The sequence below is a fragment of the Colossoma macropomum genome, unplaced genomic scaffold (assembly GCF_904425465.1).
Source record: "Colossoma macropomum unplaced genomic scaffold, Colossoma_macropomum, whole genome shotgun sequence".
Lineage (NCBI taxonomy): Eukaryota > Metazoa > Chordata > Actinopteri > Characiformes > Serrasalmidae > Colossoma > Colossoma macropomum.
The window spans coordinates 23,671,202-23,692,893 of record NW_023494786.1 but is presented as its reverse complement, the minus strand read 5'-3'; the positions used below and the strand labels follow the sequence as shown (position 1 = coordinate 23,692,893).

At 39.1% G+C, this 21,692-nt stretch overlaps 1 protein-coding gene across 4 annotated transcripts in view; it reads left to right on the top strand.

Annotated features, from left to right (window-relative positions):
* robo2 (roundabout, axon guidance receptor, homolog 2 (Drosophila)) overlaps positions 1–21,692 on the top strand; it is a 265,654-nt gene that overhangs the window by 197,909 nt on the left and 46,053 nt on the right. For 2 of the 4 annotated variants that reach the window (XM_036564466.1, XM_036564453.1), the window contains exons 15-20: positions 1,936–2,167; positions 8,361–8,485; positions 9,450–9,621; positions 10,316–10,504; positions 13,073–13,099; positions 20,321–20,363. In XM_036564466.1, the coding sequence (XP_036420359.1) occupies positions 1,936–2,167; positions 8,361–8,485; positions 9,450–9,621; positions 10,316–10,504; positions 13,073–13,099; positions 20,321–20,363 (788 nt within the window). The remainder of the gene's footprint in view (positions 1–1,935; positions 2,168–8,360; positions 8,486–9,449; positions 9,622–10,315; positions 10,505–13,072; positions 13,100–20,320; positions 20,364–21,692) is intronic. The other 2 variants (XM_036564474.1, XM_036564456.1) reach the window with 1 other exon arrangement.

Genomic DNA, 21,692 nt, shown 5'->3' with positions numbered 1-21,692 from the left:
GTATATAGTGTATATTACTGTATATGCTGCATATATTGTATATTATGGCATGTACTGCATGTTACTGTGTATTATCAGTGTTTAGATTCTTGATATCGATGGAAAACTGATATTTCCTCATTTATTGGTTAGAAAATCACGTCTATTTCCTTCTGTCAAGCTGGAGTATAGGTTTATTTGAGTGTCCTGAAGCTCAGCCATAAACACTTCTGAGTTTAGTGTTTGTTGAATTACATTAAAATGGAGATTGTAGGCTACCGTTTTGCCTGTCTCATTTGTTGATTAGCATAGTGCTGCTTTATATTACAGCTTCTATGAACAATCATTATGCAGCTGTACATGAGATTTTTCTCTTCAGCCTAGGAAAGATAGAAGGTTTCCAGAAATGGAAAGCTTACTGTATAAATAATTCCTCCAGCATTTACTTTTATTGTCTTATATTCTTGAGAATCTGAAGACCAAAATGCAAACTTTGCAGACAGTCTGTTATGGTTTAATTAGATGCTTGTATTGCTTGTATTAATATACATATAAATGCATTTGTGTTGACTTTGGTTCTGTTTTAAATCAGTGTTGATTTGTAATGCCTATAGCCAGCGTGCTAGAGAACAGGGAAAGTTAGGTCCATGCATGTGAGGCAAAGTTAAAGCTGGGCGCTCAATAATAAGTATAAAAAGCATAAGTAATAAGTATAATAAGTCTGTTATCTCAACCGAAAAGCAGTCCATCAAGTGGTCAGTAAAAAGAAAAAGCCTAGAAGACTGTGTAAGTTCCTCCCTGAAACACAGCACTGTCAGGTTGGAAACAAAACATGCTGTTCGCTGTGTTCTGTAAGCATCAGTAAAGCATTCCTGGCTCATTTGTTGTGTTGAAGTTAGAACGCAGAGGGGAGCAGAGTAGATGGGGCCATTCTGCTGATTTAATCTGTCTTTAGGGGGAGTAAAAAACAGCTGTTTAATATCTCTGCCTAAAAGCCATGCTTTTCACTGCCCGGCAGCTGAGTAGCCATTAGTGTGAGTTATGCCCTGTTGTGTCCTTCTCTCTGAAAATTCAGCTTTTCCTCTCCATTGAAAACATCACCGACTCCAAGGCTGATGTCTTGGTCGTGCAGATATGAGTTGTCAGTGGTTAAAATGTGTGTGTGGAGTGTGTGCATTTGTGAGCTCTCCCCTTTATCAGCGAGTGTGCAGGTGTCTTTTCTCCACTTTGGTTTGTGGAAGCATTTATTCTTTGCAACATTCTCCCTTCTAATCTCATATCCTGGTGTTTTCCTCTCACTCAAGCTCCTAACAGAGGTTACCCCAGCCCATGTTAGCTCTTCTGAGAACTGCTGTAGTGAGAATTTTACAACACATGAGGGTCATGTATATGTATTCCTGCGAGCAGCTGCTAAAAGCATTTTTATTGAGGCACTATGCCTCCTAAACATGAGGCTCCCTGTGGACACTAGCTGCATTAGAGCATGTAGGCCTTTAGAGTAAATGGTGAATGCTGCCATAACATCCTTAAATGTGAATTTAAGACAGCATTATTAATCAGTTGGACTCTAATCACTAGATTCAGACTTATGGTGCAACAGTGGATATATGTAATTGTGGGATTTGGGGGACGTGTTAAAGAAGGAAAAACATTATTAGGCATTAAAAATGCTTTAATACATTATGATGCATAAGTCTGAGTCTGTTCAACAGCAAGATTTTAGATTTTAAAAAAGTTTTTCTGCAGTGTTTTCACTGTTGATTAGGAACTTTTTGGGTCTGTAATCCCAGTAATCAAACAACCAAAAAAGTCGATAATTATGCACAATCAGCAATATTTTGGCTAAAAATGCTAAAATCATGAGTTCTTAATATCTGTAAATATTATTGGCTGATCGATATATGTGTTGGCCCTACTTTCTACAGCTTTGTCTTTTTTCTCTGGGGTTTTCTGCAGGTGGATCGTCAGAGTCAGTTCATCCAGGGCTACAGAGTTTTGTACAGGCAGACGTCAGGGCTGTCGTCCCCAGGATCGTGGCAGAGCCAGGATGTGAAGGTGCCCTCAGAGAGAACTGTGGTGCTCTCCTCACTGAAGAAAGGCATCGTCTACGAGATTAAAGTCCGTCCCTACTTTAACGAGTTCCAGGGCATGGACAGTGAATCCCGGACAGCAAGGACCACCGAAGAACGTAAGCTTTTTTTCAGGACAGTGTAAAATAAGACGAGCAAAAGGATAAGCAATTTCTGTTGTTCATTAGGTTCTGCTTAATTTGCTGCATTATGTTAAATATCAGAAAATTTGATGAACAAATTAAGCCATTAATCTGAAAGTTTTCGCTGAGCTTACTTGAGCACAAATGATGAAATTATCAAACCACAGGGCTAAAAAGTGAGTTTATATCACTTAATGTGTCATAATAAATTGTTTTTTGCCACATGCCAAAACTGCTTTTCACCAGCAAACATGAAAGAATAACAGAAGTCTGAAGTTTAGATCAGAATGTTTTGGAATATATTTACTAATATTATTTTTATTGTTTAATTCAAGCCATTCAACTTGAATGAACTTTGGTATGGCCCAACTGGACAGCTTTTCTTGTCCAGTTTTGGATTCTGGTTTATGTGAAAGTTGATGTTAATGCATATGACCAACAGTTACACATGGAGAAAGTTGAAACTTCAATAGAGATCTTTGTAGCAAATACGCAAATCTATTGGTCTTAGGTTAAAAAGTAGTCCATATTGTGGTCAGTAAGAAAAGAGCTAGATGTATTTAGTTCCAAAATGTAACACTTCAGGTTGGAAGCAATACTTGATTATTACTGTATGATTGTAACATTTTTCACACAGCTCTAGAATGCATAATAGACTTAGCATTGATTTTTTTTTGTCACAAATTTGGAGAGTGTCTTTTGCACTCAGTATGGTGTTATATGGTCTCATTTAATATTAGATGCCACCTACAATATTCAAAGCCACTTAATCCACACTGTGGGCAGAACGCCTAGATCTGCAGTGCAAACAAGTGCTTTTGGCCAAACACTGTCTCTCTCTCTCCACACACACACACACACACACACACACTACTCTTACATTCAGGGCTTTTACAGCAGCACTAGCATTATTGTCCTGTCATGAACATTGTCCCAGTACCCCTATTTCCTCTGACACTGAAGAAAACTGCTCATATTTTTACAGTTACTGACCGATTTTACACACTGCTTGTGGAATAGGTGTGTGTATGTGTTGTGTGAGTGTGTATGACTCACAGCATGTCGAAATAAGCAGGAGTACAGTATGCACACCCTTCAGGAAGCCCTGCCTCTCCTGATTTACAGATATTTGACCACCTACCTGTCCACATACTGCCACAAGCATCAGCCTGCAACTACACTCTATAAAATAAAGATGTCAGTAAAGAGGTTCTTTGGCGCAGTGCTGTGGAAGAACCACTTTTAATTCCCCAAAGAACCTTTTGTAACACTTCAGTAGCATTAACACTCCAGAAACTGGTAGTTATCTGACTCCTCATTGCTCCTTTATTAGCTAACAAACCGGCAGCTGATAGTTAGCTAGCTGCTAATTACTACTTTATTAATTAACAAACCAGTAGCTGATAGTTTACTGACTCCTCATTACTACTTTATTATTAACAAACCATTAGCTGGTAGTTAGCTGGCTGCTAATTACTACTTTATTAATGAATCAGCCAGTAGCTGGTAGTTAGCTGACTTCTCATTACTACTTTATTCATTAACAAACTAGTAGCTGGTAGTTAGCTGGCTGCTAATTACTACTTTATTAAGTAGTAAATATGGCGATTAAATTGTCCAGTGCACTTTTTTGTGTGTTAGTAAACAAAGTATTTTGCATAAAATATTAGGTGTCCATAATGCCTTTACTAAGCTTTATCAAGCCTGCTAGCTGGTAACTAACTTACCATGCCAGTAACTGATAATTAACTGGCTGTTCATAACTACTTTATTAAGCAATAACTATGAAATAAGCATCTAACTGAGCACTTTTATTTACGTATTATACAATGTAATATTGTGCACTATCTAACGCATTCTGGTCTGTATGGAATGACCTTATTGCTGAACTCTGTAATGAAATTCCCAAATAGTTAAATTGTGTCCGACCAGATTTTTTGGGTGTTTACGTTTTTAATCACCAATTACCTGTAAATAAAACTGATACCATATTTTGAAGTGAGACTTCAGGTTTCTAGTTGAACATTTGCACAGCTGCTAATTCACTCAAGTTATTGCTTAATAAAGTAGTGATGATCAGCCAGTTAATTAGCAGCTACTGACTTGATAAGGCTTATTTTGAACATTACAAGTGATCTATAAAATGTTGAATTCACCCTAATGATTGCTTAATAAAGTAGCAATGCACAGTTAGTTAACTACAAGCTACTGGATTGTTAAGGCTTCATTATGTCCCCCTACACTGAAATGGTACCAAATCTGTCAATGGAATTATTGACTGATTTTTATAAATGAGATGTGTGAGTGTGAAGAACTTTTCAGAATCATCCACATAATTTAAAGGTTCTATACCAATGAAAGCCCTTTTTAAAACCATGCATTCAAGGCTAGAACTGTTTAGAGCCTCTTTATAGAGTGTAGCTGCCTCTGAACCCGTCCCCTCAGTATGTCCAGCATTATAAAGAGCTAAGTGGGCCCTCTGGGTGAGTGTGTACTAGCATGCTACGTAGCGATAGGAACAGAAAGTGCAGAGATATGTTAAGTCCATTTGAGGCTGTGTAGATAAAAAGTGTAACATGTCCTGCTACTATGTGTGGACCTAAGAAACATAGAGGAGCCTAACTCATTCACATACACACAAATACATGTGCACTAGCAAATGTGAAGCAGAGGGGTTGCTGGTTATAGGCTTAAATCAGTGACAGGCTCATTTGTTATCCACAGTCTCTGTGGAGTCCTATCTCCGGTGTACAGCATTGCCTCTGTCTGTTGTACTGCTTCTTCCTCTCTCTACATGTGAGTCGCACCCGTTACCAGCTCCAGATAAAGTTCTGGGCTCCCTCACGGAGCTGCGTCCTGGGCCCTACTTACTGTTTTTCCTCTTGGTGTTTTTTGAATGTTTTGTTGGAGTTGGTGCGGAGGATGATTTATTGGCTATTGTACTCGATTGTGTGATTTCACAATTAGTTTCCCTTCAGAAGCTGCCAAACATTGTGCTTATTCCTCTTTTCTTTTATGTTCACTTTTTCTTTTTCCATTTTTTTTCTATTGCATTCATGGCAGATATAGAATATACATCAAATGTAAAGGCAATGTAAACACATTTATGTAGTTATATTTCAATGGTATAGTAAAATTACATTAATAACCCTAGAATTTTTTATTTTATAGCATTGTATTACATTTTTCCAAGCTTTTACTCACATTATATCCTTTTTCATTTTTCCGTAACAATGTAATAATGGTGGTTTCTATCATTTTACATATATAAGCCATCATCATTGGCATAGTAGAACACATGAGGATCATATCATATCCCATGCAGGGCAGGCACTCATCTCCTGTGCCAGTATTAAAGCACCGCAGACTGCTCCCTCCAGGCTAAAGCTGTGGGAGTGAAACAGAGGTCACGTTTCTGCCAGCCATACATCACCATGCTAATGGTCCTATTAGCATCGCCTGCGCCATCGCCCCCCAAATGAGAAATATGTATTGTTTGGCTCAGATACGCATAATGATAAGCCGCTAAATGATTTGCAGCATTAACTTTGAATGACATTGACTACATTCTGTGCGGAGGGAATGTGTCACCTGTAGGGCCGTCTACCAAAGTTAATGCAGTATAGCTCCAGGCGAACTGGGGAATCTGATCTGCTGACTGGATTCAGTTTATTTTGGGTCAGATGTGGATGTTTTGATGCGTGGCAGCCATGTGTCATAGCATGTAGTGTCTAGTGAGAGTAGGAGAGACAGACACACAATATTACTTTACTGTAGTTTTAAAAATACAGCATTGTACAATATAATACAACATAATTCAGACCCTCTCTATAATACAATAATTATTAGAATTGCTATTATAAATGTGGTTAAAGCTGCTGCTGTTGTCATACCAACAAAGCCACTTTGAACTTGGATTTGATAGAGAAGCAGATAGAGAGAAAGAGAGAGAGAGAGAGAGAGAGAGAGAGAAAGAGAGGGGGGGGCAGAGTGAGAAAGATGGAGAGAGAGAGAAAAAAGAACAGAGATGGAGAGAGAACAAAGAGATTGAGAGAGAGGTGGAGAGAGAAAGAGAACAGAGAGCAGGAGAGATTGAGAGAGAGGTGGAGAGAGAAAGAGAACAGAGAGCGAGGGTGATTGAGAGAGAGGTGGAGAGAGAAAGAACAGAGAGAGAGAGATTGAGAGAAAGGTGGAGATAGAGAGAGGAAAAGAACAGAGATGAGAGAAAGAGAACAGAGAGAGCGAGAGATTGAGAGAGGGGTAGAGAGCAAGAGATTGAGAGAGGGTGAGAGAGAGAGAGGTGGAGAGAGAAAGAGAACAGAGAGTGAGAGAGGGAGGTGGAGAGAAAAGAGAACAGAGAGAGCGAGAGATTGAGAGAGAGGTGGAGAGAGAAAGAACAGAGAGAGTGAGAGAGAAAGAGAACAGAGAGTGAGAGAGAAAGAGAACAGAGAATGAGAGAGATTGAGAGAATGAGAGAGAAAGAGAACAGAGAGAGCGAGAGATTGAGAGAGAGGGCGAGAGAGAAAGAGAACAGGGAGAGGGAGGGGGAATGGGAACAGAGAGACAGTTGTACACCACACTGACGCTTACAAGCCAAAATATCTATAATTTAATAAGTATTATTGTTGATAATGCTATGATTTGTGATTATGATTTATGAGTAATTTTGTTGTTGTTTTTGTTAATAAGATTTAGCAGTTTTGTAAACTGTACAGTCACTCCAATAAAGCTACCTTGAACTTGAACTTCAAGGAGAGAGAGAGGGGGAGAGAGAGAGAGAGAGAGGGAGAGAGGAGCTGTAATTGAGCTGTCAGTATTCTGTTGTGTTGTAGTTCTCCAGTCCCCACAGAGGAAATGAGAAAGCATTATTTTTCACGACACTGTGCCGTTACATTTCTCCACCTGCCGCGCCTGCGTCTCCATCAGAGCAGCTCCAGCGCGAGTTTAATAGAGCTAAAGGCTGAGGTCCTGCCACGCGTCCACACCACAGTCACAGAGCACCGCTTTCAGCACAAAACACACTTTCTCCTCTCCTCTCTTTCATTCTGCTCATTCAGTCTCAACCTGCAGCCTCTGCTTCACTCAGTATGTTTACTGCCCCGGCACTCTCTCTCTTTTCTTTCTCTTTTCTTTCTCTCCCCCTCTTACTTCATCCATCTCATCACGTCTTTTTTCTTTCTGTCTTTCTCTTTCTTCATCTATCTCTTCATGTCTTTCTTTCTCTCTTTCTCTCTCTTTTTATATTTCTTCCCCTCTCACTCTCTATCTTTCATTATCTCTCCCCCCCTCCTTTTTACTTATCACATTTTTCTTTGTCTTTCTCTCTTTTTCAAGTTGTCTCTCTTTTTCTCTCATTCTATCTTTCTTTCTGTCCCTTTATTTTTGTCTTATACTCTCTCTCTCTGTCTCTTGCTGTCTTTCTCTTCCCTTCTCTTTTTCTCTTATTCTTTCTCTCTTGTTTGTTCTCCTCACTCATGTCTTTGTTTTTCTTTTTTCTTTTATCCCTCTTTCTCTTTAAATCTTTCCTTCTCTCTCTTTCTTTCTTGCTGTCTTTCTCTTCCCTTCTCTCTCATTCTTTCTCTCCTGTCTTTTTCTCCTTATTCATGTGTTTCAGTGTGTAATTCTTTCTTTTTTCTTCTTTTTATCCTTTTCTATTTGTATGTGTTTCTCTCTCTCTCTCTCTCTCTCTCTCTCTCTCTCTCTCTCTCTCTCTCTGTAAATGTGTGTGTTGTAATGTTCCTCACGTTTCTCTCTTCACCCTGTGAGCTGGGAGACCTGCATGGCTTCTCCTGCGATTCGCTCCAAAAACCAAACTATTGGTGATGGCTCAGCGCCGTACTGTCACTCCATAAAGAATCGATGCTGGTGTTTCTGTGTAAATCCCCAGGCTTCAGAGGGGCGAGGATATTAAATCATAGTGAAATGTGCAGGAGTGTCAGTGTCAGGCTAAAGAAAATCCCCATCTAATGAACTTCTGCCCTCACAGCCACCTGCGGCACGCATTAAACCAGCCACACAGACACTCTTCAGTGTTACACATGGAGAGATAGAGAGATAGAGAGAGTGTGGAGTGATATACATGTGCCTGTCTGCTCTTCTGGACTGATGCTGTTCAGGCTGCAGTTCTCACTGATTTCTCTCTCTCTCTCTCTCTCTCTCTCTCTCTCAGCTCCCAGTGCCGCTCCCCAGCAGGTGACGGTTCTGACGGTGGGGAATCAGAACAGCACTTCTATCAGCATTTCTTGGGATCCCCCTCCTGCTGACCATCAGAATGGCATCATTCAGGAGTACAAGGTAGGCTTACAACTCCTTTTTTTTCACTAATATGCACCTTACAGGCACATTGTTTAACCTGGAAAGGCAGCAGTGTTTTCTCTACCTGTCATTAATTTGGTAGAAAAATTTGTAGGTAATGAAGTCACAGGTCTTTTGCGGGGCTACAGTGATTAATTGAGAAAGTCGATTGATGATGTTGATTCTAGAAAAAGTTGACTGCCAGTTAAATAAAAACAAACAGTGTTCTGTAATGCTCTATAATGTTCATGTAGTGCATGCATTCTTTCTGATAGACTGCAGTACTCCACAGGAAGGGTAGGGGGTGATATGTTGTCTTCTGTTGTTTCTTTGCACCATAAGAAAAGAAATGGTTTGTAGGACAGTTGTAACCTTCAGTGTGTTGAACGATGGTGGTGCTGTTTTACTCAGCAAAGTGAGGGGAAAACGGAGAATATAATGGTTTGATTGGTCAAGTAATCAGATAATAGTTAAAAGACAGGGATGGATTGCTGACAAGGCCACTGGTGCCAGTGCCCAGGAGCCTCTGTGTGCAAGGAGTCCTTATACTTGGGAAATGAATGAATGAATGTATAATAACCCTTGAATATGTACACATGTCTAAATAAATGAAGGAATGTTATCTGTTCTCAGGCCCTTTCAGTTACTGAGTGGGATTGTAAGTTGCCATTCCATTGGGACGCTTTGTGATGTGGTGTTCCATGACTGATTTGGCTTGAAAGAAACAGCGAATCTTGCATGAAAATATTGAAATCTTGAGAAATCAGAAAGCTAAAACTGTTATTATGTAGACATTTAAATATTGCACATAAATAAAGCTAAAAAGGGGCCTCTCCAGACCATTATTCATGCCTGTCGATAGATTACTGGTTCCAATATCTAAAAATTTAGATTGTGTTGTATGAAAAAACACTTGTCTCCCACCCCACCCTCCCCTTTTTCTCTCTCCCTTTTTCTCTCTCAGATATGGTGTTTGGGGAACGAAAGCCGTTTCCACGTGAATAAAACAGTAGACGCGGCCATCCGCTCAGTGGTTGTGGGGGGTCTGCAGGCAGGGGTGTTGTACCGGGTAGAGGTGGCTGCAAGTACCAGTGCAGGAGTGGGGGTGAAGAGTGAGCCTCAGCCAATCATCATTGGTAAGATGGGACCACCTAATTTTCACACAGTTTTCTACACACCCCTTAGTATTCCTCAAAATGAATAGTTCTGTAAAAACTACATTTTACCCCTTAGCCCAGATGTACTCAATCAGACTCAATCAGATTACGTAGCTAAAAGTGTTGTCTGTACTTTTGCCCATTTTTCTAGATAACAATATGTTATCCAGTGTCAGAAACCACATAAGTAAGTCTATTTAAGGTTATTAACAGCTTCATATAGTTTGAGGCATGTGTGTATTGAGTTAGGTATACAGGTAACTTACTCAGATTAGCCTCATAGCTCCACTGCAAAACTAAAGAAGGAAGTCACCAGACTGTTCCTTCAGTCATCAAGCTATAATTTAAAATTGCATGTGAGCTGGAGGCAGGAACTTTGAAACAGGCTCCAGCTTGCTCTTTAATGCTGTTTGTGTGTAGAAATGTCAAAGTTGGCGAAGTTGAGGCTACCTTTAGACCATGTCTGAGAAAAATGCTTTTGATATCACTTTGCAGTGTGGGGTGTGATTCATGTGAGCCTTGACTGGTTGTGACTGGTTTGACCCATAACTGATGATTTGGCTGGTGGCATGCCCTTATTTCCCAAATGTCATCCTCACAATCCATCTCTTCTTGCAGCTAGCAGGAGATAGCCCATATATCAAGACTGAAAACTGTGTGTGCGTGTGTGTAGGTAAGGACTTCCGAGATGTGATTGTGAGTGGAAACAAGAATAACAGCATCACAGAACAGATCACAGACGTAGTGAAGCAGCCGGCCTTCATCGCAGGCATTGGAGGAGCCTGCTGGGTCATCCTCATGGGCTTCAGCATCTGGCTTTACTGGAGGAGGAAGAAGAGGAAGGGCCTCAGCAACTATGCCGGTAGGGAAATGCCTCATACACTCACAACGGAGCTTTAATTGAGCCTGAAATTTTAATCTGAACCCAAATATAGCCAGTATAAAGAACTTGCTTCCTGATCTGATAGGCAGTGACAAGATTAGAAACCAAACCTAAGTGTAGCCCAACAAAATTTTGTCCAAACCTGATTGTAGCCCAACAAAATTTTGTTCAAACTTGACTGTAGCCCAACAAAATTCTGTCCAAAGCTGACTGTAGCCCAACAATTTTGTCCAAACTAACTGTAGCCCAACAAAATTTTGTCCAAACCTGATTGTAGCCCAACAAATATCTGTCCAAACCTGACTGTAGCCCAACAAAATTCTTTCCAAACCTGACTGTAGCCCAACAAAATTCTGTCCAAACCTGACTGTAGCCCAACAAAATTCTGTTCACACTTGACTGTAGCCCAACAAAATTCTGTCCAAACCTGACTGACACCCAATAAAATTTTGTCCAAACCTGACTGAAGCCCAACAAGATTCTGTTCAAACCTGACTGAAGCCCAACGAAATTCTGTCCAAACCTGGCTTTAGCCCAACAAACCTCTTTCCAAACCTGACTGAAGCCCAACATAATTCTATCTAAATCTAACTGTAACCCAACAAAATTGTGTTTATAAAATTATTGGGCAACAATTATTGGTCTGTCCAAACCTGACTGCAGCCCAACAAAATTCTGTCCAAACCTGACTGTATCCCAACAAAATTCTGTCCAAACCTGACTGCAGCCCAACAAAATTCTGTCCAAACCTGACTGTATCCCAACAAAATTCTGTCCAAACCTGACTGTATCCCAACAAAATTCTGTCCAAACCTGACTGCAGCCCAACAAAATTCTGTCCAAACCTGACTTTAGCCCAACAAACTTCTTTCCAAACCTGACTGAAGCCCAACATAATTGTTTCTAAATCAAACTGTAACCCAACATTCTGTTCATAAAATTATTGGGCAACAATTATTGGTCTGTCCAAACTTGAGTGTAGCCCAACAAAATTTTGTCCAAACTGACTGTAGCCCAACAAATTTCTATCCAAACATGACTGTAGCCCAACAAAATTCTGTTCAAACTTGACTGTAGCCCAACAAAAGTCTGTCCAAACCTGACTGTAGCCCAACAAATGTCTGTCCAAACCTGACTGAAGGCCAACATAATTCTGTCCAAACCTGACTTTAGCCCAACAAAATTCTGTTCAAACTTGACTGTATCCCAACAAATTTCTGTCCATACCTGACTGTAGCCCAACAAAATTCTGTCCAAACCTGACTGTAGCCCAAAAAAATTCTGTCCAAACCTGACTTTAGCCCAACAATTTTGTCCAAACCTGACTGTAGCCCAACAAAATTCTTTCCAAACCTGACTTTAGCCCAACAAAATTCTGTCCAAACCTGACTTTAGCCCAACAAAATTCTGTTCAAACTTGACTGTATCCCAACAAATGTCTTTCCATACCTGACTGTATCCCAACAAAATTCTGTCCAAACCTGACTGTAGCCCAACAAAATTCTGTCTAAATCCAACTGTAGCCCAACAAAATTCTGTTCATAAAATTATTAGGCTACAATTATTGGTCTGTCCAAACCTGACTGTAGCCCAACAAAATTCTGTCCAAACCCAACTGTAGCTGTAAAATTCTGTTCAAACTTGACTATGGTGCTCAAAATTCTGTCCAAACCCAACTGCTCAACAAAATTTTGCCAGAACCGGACCTGAAGCTGATTTCCATCAACCAAATAAAACTCTGCATTTCTAATTGTAGCACTTGCTCTGTTACCTTGTAGTGAGACTAAGAGCTCAGATCATCATATCATTGACAAACTGATCAACAAATTGTAGAAAAACAGCCTAAAAGGTAAATATGAGTTTAAGTATAATTTCTAGTTTAATTAAATAATTCATCGATTAATGCCTTTGAACAACAGTCTGAAATTGTTTAGTCTGGATAAAGTTTACGTAATTCATTGTTCTCATGCTGGCCTGGTGGACTTCGGAGCAAATAACATAAGTGACTTCAACGTGCTAGAATAAAAACTACTTAAAGCAGGCCAGTGAAAGTGGAAAGGAAGAGCAGATGGAGAAAATCTAAAGCAGGGGTGAATGCAGGCTAAAATCTATTAAAAAGTCAGAGACGGGCTATGAGAAACCTGAATGTGAAATCTAAACTGGACTCGAGTCCGACAAACATTGGAGAAGTGATGTCTGAACCTGAACAAACCTGATGTGAATAGCTGATGTGGTCCTGTTTGGTTAAGACAAATATTTTGGTGTTTAACTCACACTCACACAGAAATCTAATTTATTTCGTCCTGTCTGTCTCTGCTGGATTTTCTGCGCTGGCTTTATTGTCCTGTTTGTGGAGCTGCATGCGGTTTGCCAGTGTTTGCCACCTCTCTTAACACTTTGGGCAGGCTGGTGTCCTTGCAGTGGCTGTACACTTGGCAATCTCACAACACACATGCGAACACAGGAGCAACACACACAGCCCCCCAAAGGAGTGCTGAGCACTGCAGGCTTTTAACACACACTCTTCTCTGTCTTCTTGTTTTGCAGTTCAGTCGTTCACCTTCACCCCTGCAGGTACTGTTCATTTGTCCCGTCTCGATCTCCAAACGTCCCTCCTTCACTCCATCACTCCTTTTCTCCCAGCATTAACGCCCTATAGGGTCCTTCGTCCTGTAGCCAGTTTGGTGGCCTTCAGTTTCGGCTGAGTTGGCATACTTGTACTGAAACTAATCTATTTGTATATACTAGCAGAGCAATAGTTAAGGGCCCAGCTTCCCAAAGGCAAAGCTGCGTTAAGACCATTTTAAAAGGAAACTCCCCTGATTTTTCGAAATTTCTGCATTTTTTCAGTTGTTGAGATGTAAATGAAGTCACTCAGAGTTATATGATGTAAAATGGCTTATTGTTGAGAAACTCAGATTGCTGTACTGTGGTAGTGATGGGATCCAGGGGTCACAATATCTACAATGCAGTTATAGCAATTTTATTTAAAATGACCAGTGAACCTACGTGTTTTATACATAATGTCAATAATGGTATTGACGTTATGTAATGGTAAGTCAGTGGTAAATTAGAAAAAAATAAAGCTATCATAAAACAATCTCTCAGGCATCAGAGAATGTATTTACAGTTATTTCATGTAAAAACGTTCTGTGGAGGAAATTATAGGGGCATTAAACACTGCAGATGTCTGGTTCCTATCACCATGACTTTAAACAATTCTGACTCGGCAAGTGTCCTTAGAATGAAGCATTTCACATCAAACCACTCTGAATGACACTGTTTACATCTTCATTCAATAATGCAGAAATTTAGAACCATTAGTGGAAGAGTGCATAACACTTTATTTGGATGTTTCATTGTAAGTGCTTTACAGATGCTTTAATTATATTACATTACATTCAAACTAGATGTGTATTAACATAAACTTGATTTTTCATACTCCAATTGAAACACATTCTAACCCTAACCACAATGCTTTGAACTCTGTGGGTCTGCAGGTGGGCCCACATTTTAGCTCCTTACTCTCATGACTGCATAACTTACACATTAGTTTCATAATTGTTACCAAATAAGTCATAGTATTTACTGAATAGTCTTAATTATTAAGTCTTAATAACTGGATAATAAGCCATGGAAGAAAAACTTGGTACTAATCCTAGCCCTAACCCTAACACTACTGAGATTCATTGAGTTTTAACTGATACTTTGTACTACTTTGTAGTAATTTGTTTATGCATCTGAAGATTATCTACAGAGGACTATTCATATAAAGATCTAGAATTCCACCATCTTGTCAGAATCTTTGCCTCATGTTTTTGGGAAGTCAGCCCTGGCTAGTTTTTATAGTATAGATCTGACCACCCTTTTGTCCATCGCATTCGTGGCTCATGTATACCATTCTGTTTGTTTGCGTCTTTTACTTATAATATCCGTGTTTCAGTGTTGTGATCATTTGTGCTGGTGTGGTTTGATGTTATTTCACCATTTAGATCATATCTTTTTCTGTTTGTTGTCCGTTGTATAAGTGTAGATGTTGAAGCATCTGTACCCATACTTCTCAGTCTGCGTGCTGTTCATTAGGGTTTGACTTCAATCTTGTTGACTGTTGACTCTCTGTTTGAGAGTGAACACATGCCACAGGCTCTTTCATTTACCATCATGCATTTTGGCCAGAGGTGGGTAGAGTAACGTAGACCCATACACAAGTAAAGGTTGTGTTACTTGGAATAAAGACTCATATAAAATGTACCTTTCAAACAACAGTTTGATTTGAAGTACAAAAGTGCCCAAGTTAAATTACTTACATAAATGCAGTGGAACTTTTTAGCACATCCAGTCACAATCTATCAGTATAGGAACTGTAGTTCATTAGGTGCTATTCCTCTCTTTTGAGATCCTTTTTGTCCAAAATAAAATGATGCTCAAAAGTCAGAGGTGTAACTAAATGTTACTGAAATTTGAGTGAAAGTAGGTCAACTTTTTCACAAACGTAAATTATTAGCATTTCAAAATTGACTATACTTAGTGGAAAGTACAAATTCATCAACATTTTACTTGAGTACGTGTAATTGAGTACATGGATCTAGTTACCACCCACCTGATTATGGCAGGATATTTTTTAAGTTACTTGGGAGAATTGACAATGCAAGTGAAGTGAAGAAAGTTTTGGAGTCATTGAAAGTGCTGCTGTTTTCCATGATGAGAAAGAAGTGGCCTGAGGTTGTATAAACACCTCCAGATAACACCGTTTTCTATAGAACTTCAGTTGAAAGCATATGGCATCTGGTCTGAGTTATGTTCACGCCAGCATTGATTTTCCCTGCCTTGTTTCACTTCGGCCTCCGTAAATGAGACAGGTTTTTGTAATCCAACGCTTCATTTCTCCTGAAGTTGCTTGATGCAGTGGAGATCGCGCTGAAGTTATCCAGTGATGACCTTATTCCACACTCTCCGGCTGACAGAATCAAGTTGAGAATTGATAACGCAAGTGAAGTGAAGTGAAGAAATTCCACTCACGCTGACCTCAACCCACATGCATTCTCATTCACACACTCACACACGTGTGTATACGCACACTACACCCCTACCAAACCCCCCGACGGTGGAGGTGAGCTTTTATTGAGGAGTGCACTCTTTCAGTCTAAACTTTATTACAGATGAAATCAGCCTCCATCATAAAGCCCTCGTTCTTCTTCAGTGCTCCTCTATTTCTCTGTATGTCTCCACTTAAAGATGGGACCAAAACATTCCATATTTGAGGTGGTGGCTTAACACGCGCACCCGCACCCACACACACACACACACACCCCAGTTTGTTTTTATACCATGTATGTATTTCCCTAATATACAGTATTGTGCGAAAATCAGAGACCACCCTTCATTTATTTAATTTCCTGTCAAAACAGACATTAAGTACTAGTTATTCATTTTTAGTGTCAGAAAAAAATTACAAAATTACACTGAAGCTTCTACAGCTAAATGTAATATAGATTTTTTCTAGTGTTTAGTGTGTCCATACTTTGCCTTCATTAAAGCTTCCATTATTTTCAGGAGACTTGCTTTCAGTTTTTCAAAGAAATCTGCCAGGATATTTTTCCACACCTCCGTCTTAGAGGTCGGTTGTATTTTCTGCTGGTTATGATCCAAGTAATTCTAAACATATCACTGCTGTTGGAACAAAACCTTGTATCTCCAAAATAGTAACTTTACAAAATGAAAACACATCCTTCACTTTTAATGAAAGTCAATGGAACCAGACTTTTTGCCTAAGTAATTTTGGGCCATTTCGTTTGGTCCAATGACAATGAAATTTACACACAATGTAAAGGGCAACAGGCCTTTTCAAGTTATGTGAAAAACTGAAAAATGTCAAAAATAGAGATACAAGGTTTTGTTCTGGCAGCAGCAATATTCAGCAAAGTTGGTGTATGGACTCTAAGGTGGTCAGTCCATTGTTCTGATAAAACCAGCAGCTTTTTTTTGTTTTTTATGTTTTAATCATTATTAAGCTTCAGTTTTGGAAAGTGTTTTTTTCCATTTATTTTCCTTTGACTTGTCCTTGTCAAAGGGATCATCTTAAATCTAATGTCCCCAGAAATATCTCCTGAAAAATGAATAAATTGTATTTAATGGCTGTTTTGACTAGAAATTAAAATGAAGTGAGGAGAGGTCCAGAAAAATCACAAAGCAAGTGCGCACAGAGACACTGCTACATATTAGAATGCAGTCTAGCAGTCTCTCTCCACTCCACTGTGTTCTTAGAGCTTCATTGCTCTGCAGCTAGCATACTGGAGCGGACTCTTCACAGGACCTGGGAACTGAACAGATAAGTGTAGGCTCAAGCACAGTAGGTGTGTGTGTGTTGGAGTAGTCCACTTTCACACTTCTGCTCTATCGCAGAGTGAGAGAAATCTAATCAAAATGTTGGAGTTGTCGAGAGGCAGTTTTTGTAGCCCTGCTGTTTTGAGCTTGAGTTCTTGCCAGAAGTTGAAATATCTCAAGGCTTTAACTTTTAGAAGTCTAGAGGTGTTACTCTCATTTTGGCATACATTTCCTTACATTTACATGAACATAATTGCATAATTATATCATCAATAACAGTTGTATTAAATAAGTACATTTAAATTCAGTTGGCATTCTGAATCAACAGTTTTGAGTCTGCACTTTTTCAGTATTTTTTCAGCCAGCACCAAAAATATGTCAAACAGTCTGAAGGACAAAACAAGACTGTAATCACAGCAATAACATTTTGCCAAATTCAAGTCATAATCAAATATGTCCTACTTCCAAAACAAGTGTGGTATCATTTGGAGGTTTACAGTCTACATTTTATTACCTTTTATTTACTTGTGTTTAGTCCCACTTATGAGGTTTGTATGACTTTATATGCCATAAATAGTTGTAATTCATTTTATATGACCATTTTCCAGCCACACTTTATCCCTTAGAATCAAACAGGCTGTTTTTGTTACTGTACTTTTAAGACTGATATATATAAATGAGTTCTGTTCTGATTGGCCCTGCATTCTGCCTCATTCAGAAAGCAGTCTGGGCTAAAACACTCCTTATAACTTCAAATGGAACTAGTGGAGTTTAACTGCTATAGACTGTATTGGCGGATATATGTAAATAAATTGCTTTTTATGACATCACAAAACAACATATTCAGAATGTGCTGGTTTTGCAATGTAGTTTCCATGTATGGACTGTGTGGTCTGGAGAGTGAATGCTATGTTTGGAAACTATATTATGTATGTTACATTTTTCTGTGCAGCTGAATGACACCATGCTTTTGTTCACCTTCAGTGATTCCAAATTCAGATCTATACAGACCAACCTGTTAGTGAGCAGCCTAGATGAGTGTTTCAAGGATAAAGCAGTGTTGTGTGTAAAGTGGACATGTGCACGCAAATGTGTGCCATCTTCCTTTAAATCCGTCATAGCCAGAAGGCAGAAGCTCATCCTGTGCAGGCAGCAGGGATGATTTGATGGAATTTTTATATGCTGATTATGTCCTCCTGCAGTAAATGCTTATTAAAGGAGAGTAATGTGTATCCGTATTGAAGTAAGTGCATATCTGGAGCTTGGCTTAAAGCCAGCGCCCCTCGCCAGCCTACGGGCCACATCAAAGACCGGACTGCAATGTGTCCCTGTGTAGATAGAGACTGGACACACACACACACACAGGCCCCTGGACAGAGAAGAGAAACACCTTTAGTGTTTGTTCACAGTTTACTATAACACCACATTCTAAAGCAAATGATTCAATTGAAGGTCAGTGTGTCTACAGGCACTCGTTCCAAACACGTTCTGGAATCTATATAGTTATGTTTTTGTTAAAAAGTACCTGTTGGTGTTTCTATGTTATGTAGGTTTGAATCCCATTTTCGAACATCCAGTATTTTGTATCCAATTGTAATGGTATGGATAAGTGAGGTTATGGATAACCGAGGCTGATAATTCAAATGTGATGCAGTTTGATATTGTTTCTTGTACATCTTTAAAATAAGTGCTGATTCTAAACTTTCAGTTAATGCCATTTTTGTGTTTGTGAGTGAAAGAGAAGATGATCTTAGATGTAGTTATTGCTGTGTATTTCAAGCTTGTTCTGAGGAAAAACAACTTTTAATTTCTTGAAAAAAGACCTGAAGAGGTGACTCAGACCTGTCTATACAGAATATAAATACAATCTGTTGTGTTATTAACGATGTAATTACATTTGAATAGGGAAACCACTATAATAATCTTCATTACTAAGATTTAAAAGGTCAATGTCATGGATTTTTTTTTTTTTGTGCAGTATACAAACATTCTTTAAGTTTCAAAATGTACCATTTATACTGTTCCCCAGTCCATACTGTCCATATATGAAAACTAAGGTGAAAAAAAACTTTTTTTTTGTTGTCGTCACAAACACCAACACATTCTTCACATCCTTCCAGGCTACAGCAGTTTAGCATCATTCATTCACGACAAAGTTATAAGGAGTATTTAAACTTGGACTGGTTTTGAATTAGTTTAAATACAGGACAGCCAATTAGAACAGAGCTAGTTTACATGCATCAGTGTTAAAAGCACAATAACAAAAACAGCCTGTTTATTTCCACTGGATAAAGAGAGGTTGAAAGTGGTCATGTAAGAATTAATTTAGGCTGTTTTTGGTGCATAAAACCACATAAACATTGTAAGTGGACCTTAGACAAGACCTTAAAAAATACAAGAGAAATGTCACATATGGCCACTTTAAGTTGTGGAGTCATTTTGAATAGTGTATATGTGGTCATAATTGTCATAAATATCAAAATGAAACCATTCAAACTAAGTTTGGTTTCTACTTATAAGTGGAGATAATGGAGAAATAATGAATAGCTTTCAGTAAAGATTTCAAACTCTTAATTATAGCAGGTATCTAAGCCTCACTCTTGCTACCCAGCCTTTATCTGCCCCCTCGTACCTTTCATCTTTTCATCTCAGTTATGTGCAGAAGACTGTTCTCTTTGTTCATGTTGCAGCAAGCACAGAGACCAAACCTACAGAAAAGGAGAATTTGTTCTCTCTTTCTCTCTCTCTCTCTCTCTCTCTCTCTCTCCCTCTCTCTCTCCCTCTCTCCCTCTCTCCCTCTCTCTCTCTCAGTCTCTGAAGTGCTGAATATCTCTACATCATTTTAATGGTATAAGTGTACACAATGTGCTCTCACCTTGGGGAAATATTGGACTTCAGTATAAATCTCTAATTCACATAAAGGAATATTTAGTGAAGGTTTAATCATTTATATCATCATAAAGTAACAGTCATTAATCATTTTAATTATCTTAATCATTTATAGCTGTGCAGGTCCTACGCAAATGTTCCTGTACACTCTGATCTAGTTCAGAGGTTCTGTACCGATTACAGAATCTTTCCGCCAGGGTCTAAAATGTTTTCTGAACTCTTTCATCCTTAAAGTGAGAAGCATTATACCATGCCTTATTTTGTGATACGGTAATTAGCGGCATGTCCAAAGGGTCTATAGCCGTTTCTTTACAGCTGTAATGTGATCTCCTGAGGACGCAACGAGGCCAGTATTGTTCTGTGCAGTATTACTGAGCTTGCTATACTCAATCAGATTTTCAAAAAGCAACATTTGAGTGTATCTTCGTCTCACTGCATAGTCCTTAAAAAAAAGAATAGTATTAAATGTACTGTAGTGGTATAGTGCTATACTGATGATTTATTCTCTCTTTCTCTCTCTCTCTCTCTCTCTCTCTCTCTCTCTCTCTCTCTCTCTATCCTTGTCTCTTTTTCTGACCTCAGTGACGTTCCAGCGTGTTGACGGAGGCTTGATGAGTAACGGAAGGTAAGTTTCTTGTCACCTCCCTCTTTGTTTTGCTCCTTTTCACTTGCAGTGACAAAGAAACAGGCCTGCTTGTTATCACAGTGCCAATCACAAGTCTTTAACCTTCAGAGGCCAGGCCTCAGTTCTGCAGCACATTCATATTCTGTCCATCATCTTGCGGAAGGTCATCAAAACCATTATCCTCTATGCCGCTGTCCCATACCCCCCTCATTTGCTTTGAGATGGGAGTTTCACTCTTGAAAGAGGAAACGCTGTTTCAGACGCCTCTCAAAGCAGACAATCACTTTCACTTCTGGTATTGTCTGGGTGATTGTCTAGGTCCAGCATACAAGATCTGCTTTAAATGGCCAAAAAAAATAAATGCTTTTTTTGTATGTTTGATGTATGGCTGTTCTCTGGTCATTCGTTACATTAAGTCAACTATGCACCTGTTCAAAATTTGAGTATGCAGTGAGATTCAGTGAACTTCAGTGAAAAAGTACATATTCTAATGTAGAAAGTAGCCATTCAAATGTTAAGGCCTCATGGTATGTTCCTGACCAGGAATTATGTGGTGTTATCACACACAATGATGTAATAAATAAACAAACGAATAATGACTGGGTTTAATTTGGCTTTAATTACTGTTTTGATGGTGGAGCAGTGGGTAGCACTGTTGCCACACAGAAGGAGGGCCTGGGTTTGGTTTCCCGGCCGGGCGACCGCGGTCCTTTCTGCGTGGGTTTCCTCCCACAGTCCAAAGACATGCAGTTAGGTGTTAATGTGTGTATGATTGTATATGTCTGTGTATCTGCCCTGCGTTTGACTGGCGACCTGTCCAGGGTGTATCCTGCCTTCCGCCCAGTGACCACAGGGAATTTAATGGAAAACGTCTTCTTAAAGATATATCAGAAAAGGTGTTAAGTTCCTATTTATGACAACCATGTCACAACCCCAAGATTGAGAACCACTCATTTATAACACAGTTAGTATTCATGTTATGTGGCCTGTACTACAGTACATACATACATACATACATCTTCTAAACCACTTATCCTTCTGGGTCGCGGTGGGGTCTGTACTACAGTAATGTATCCTTATTTTCTTTGCATATAGAAAAGTAGTTTATTTAAAATTTGAAAATATTAGAATATTTTAATTTTATTTCTGATCACAGCTAACTCGTTAATTTGCATTTATTTATGTGTTTGTCTATTTTTATAAGTGAAATATTGTTAAAACAGGCAATCTCTGCAAAAGGATGTGTGGACCATGTTTGCTCATGTGTTTATACAATTGTGTTTAATGTTTGGGCACCCCTGGTCAGATCACATGTTTAGTTGATTTTCT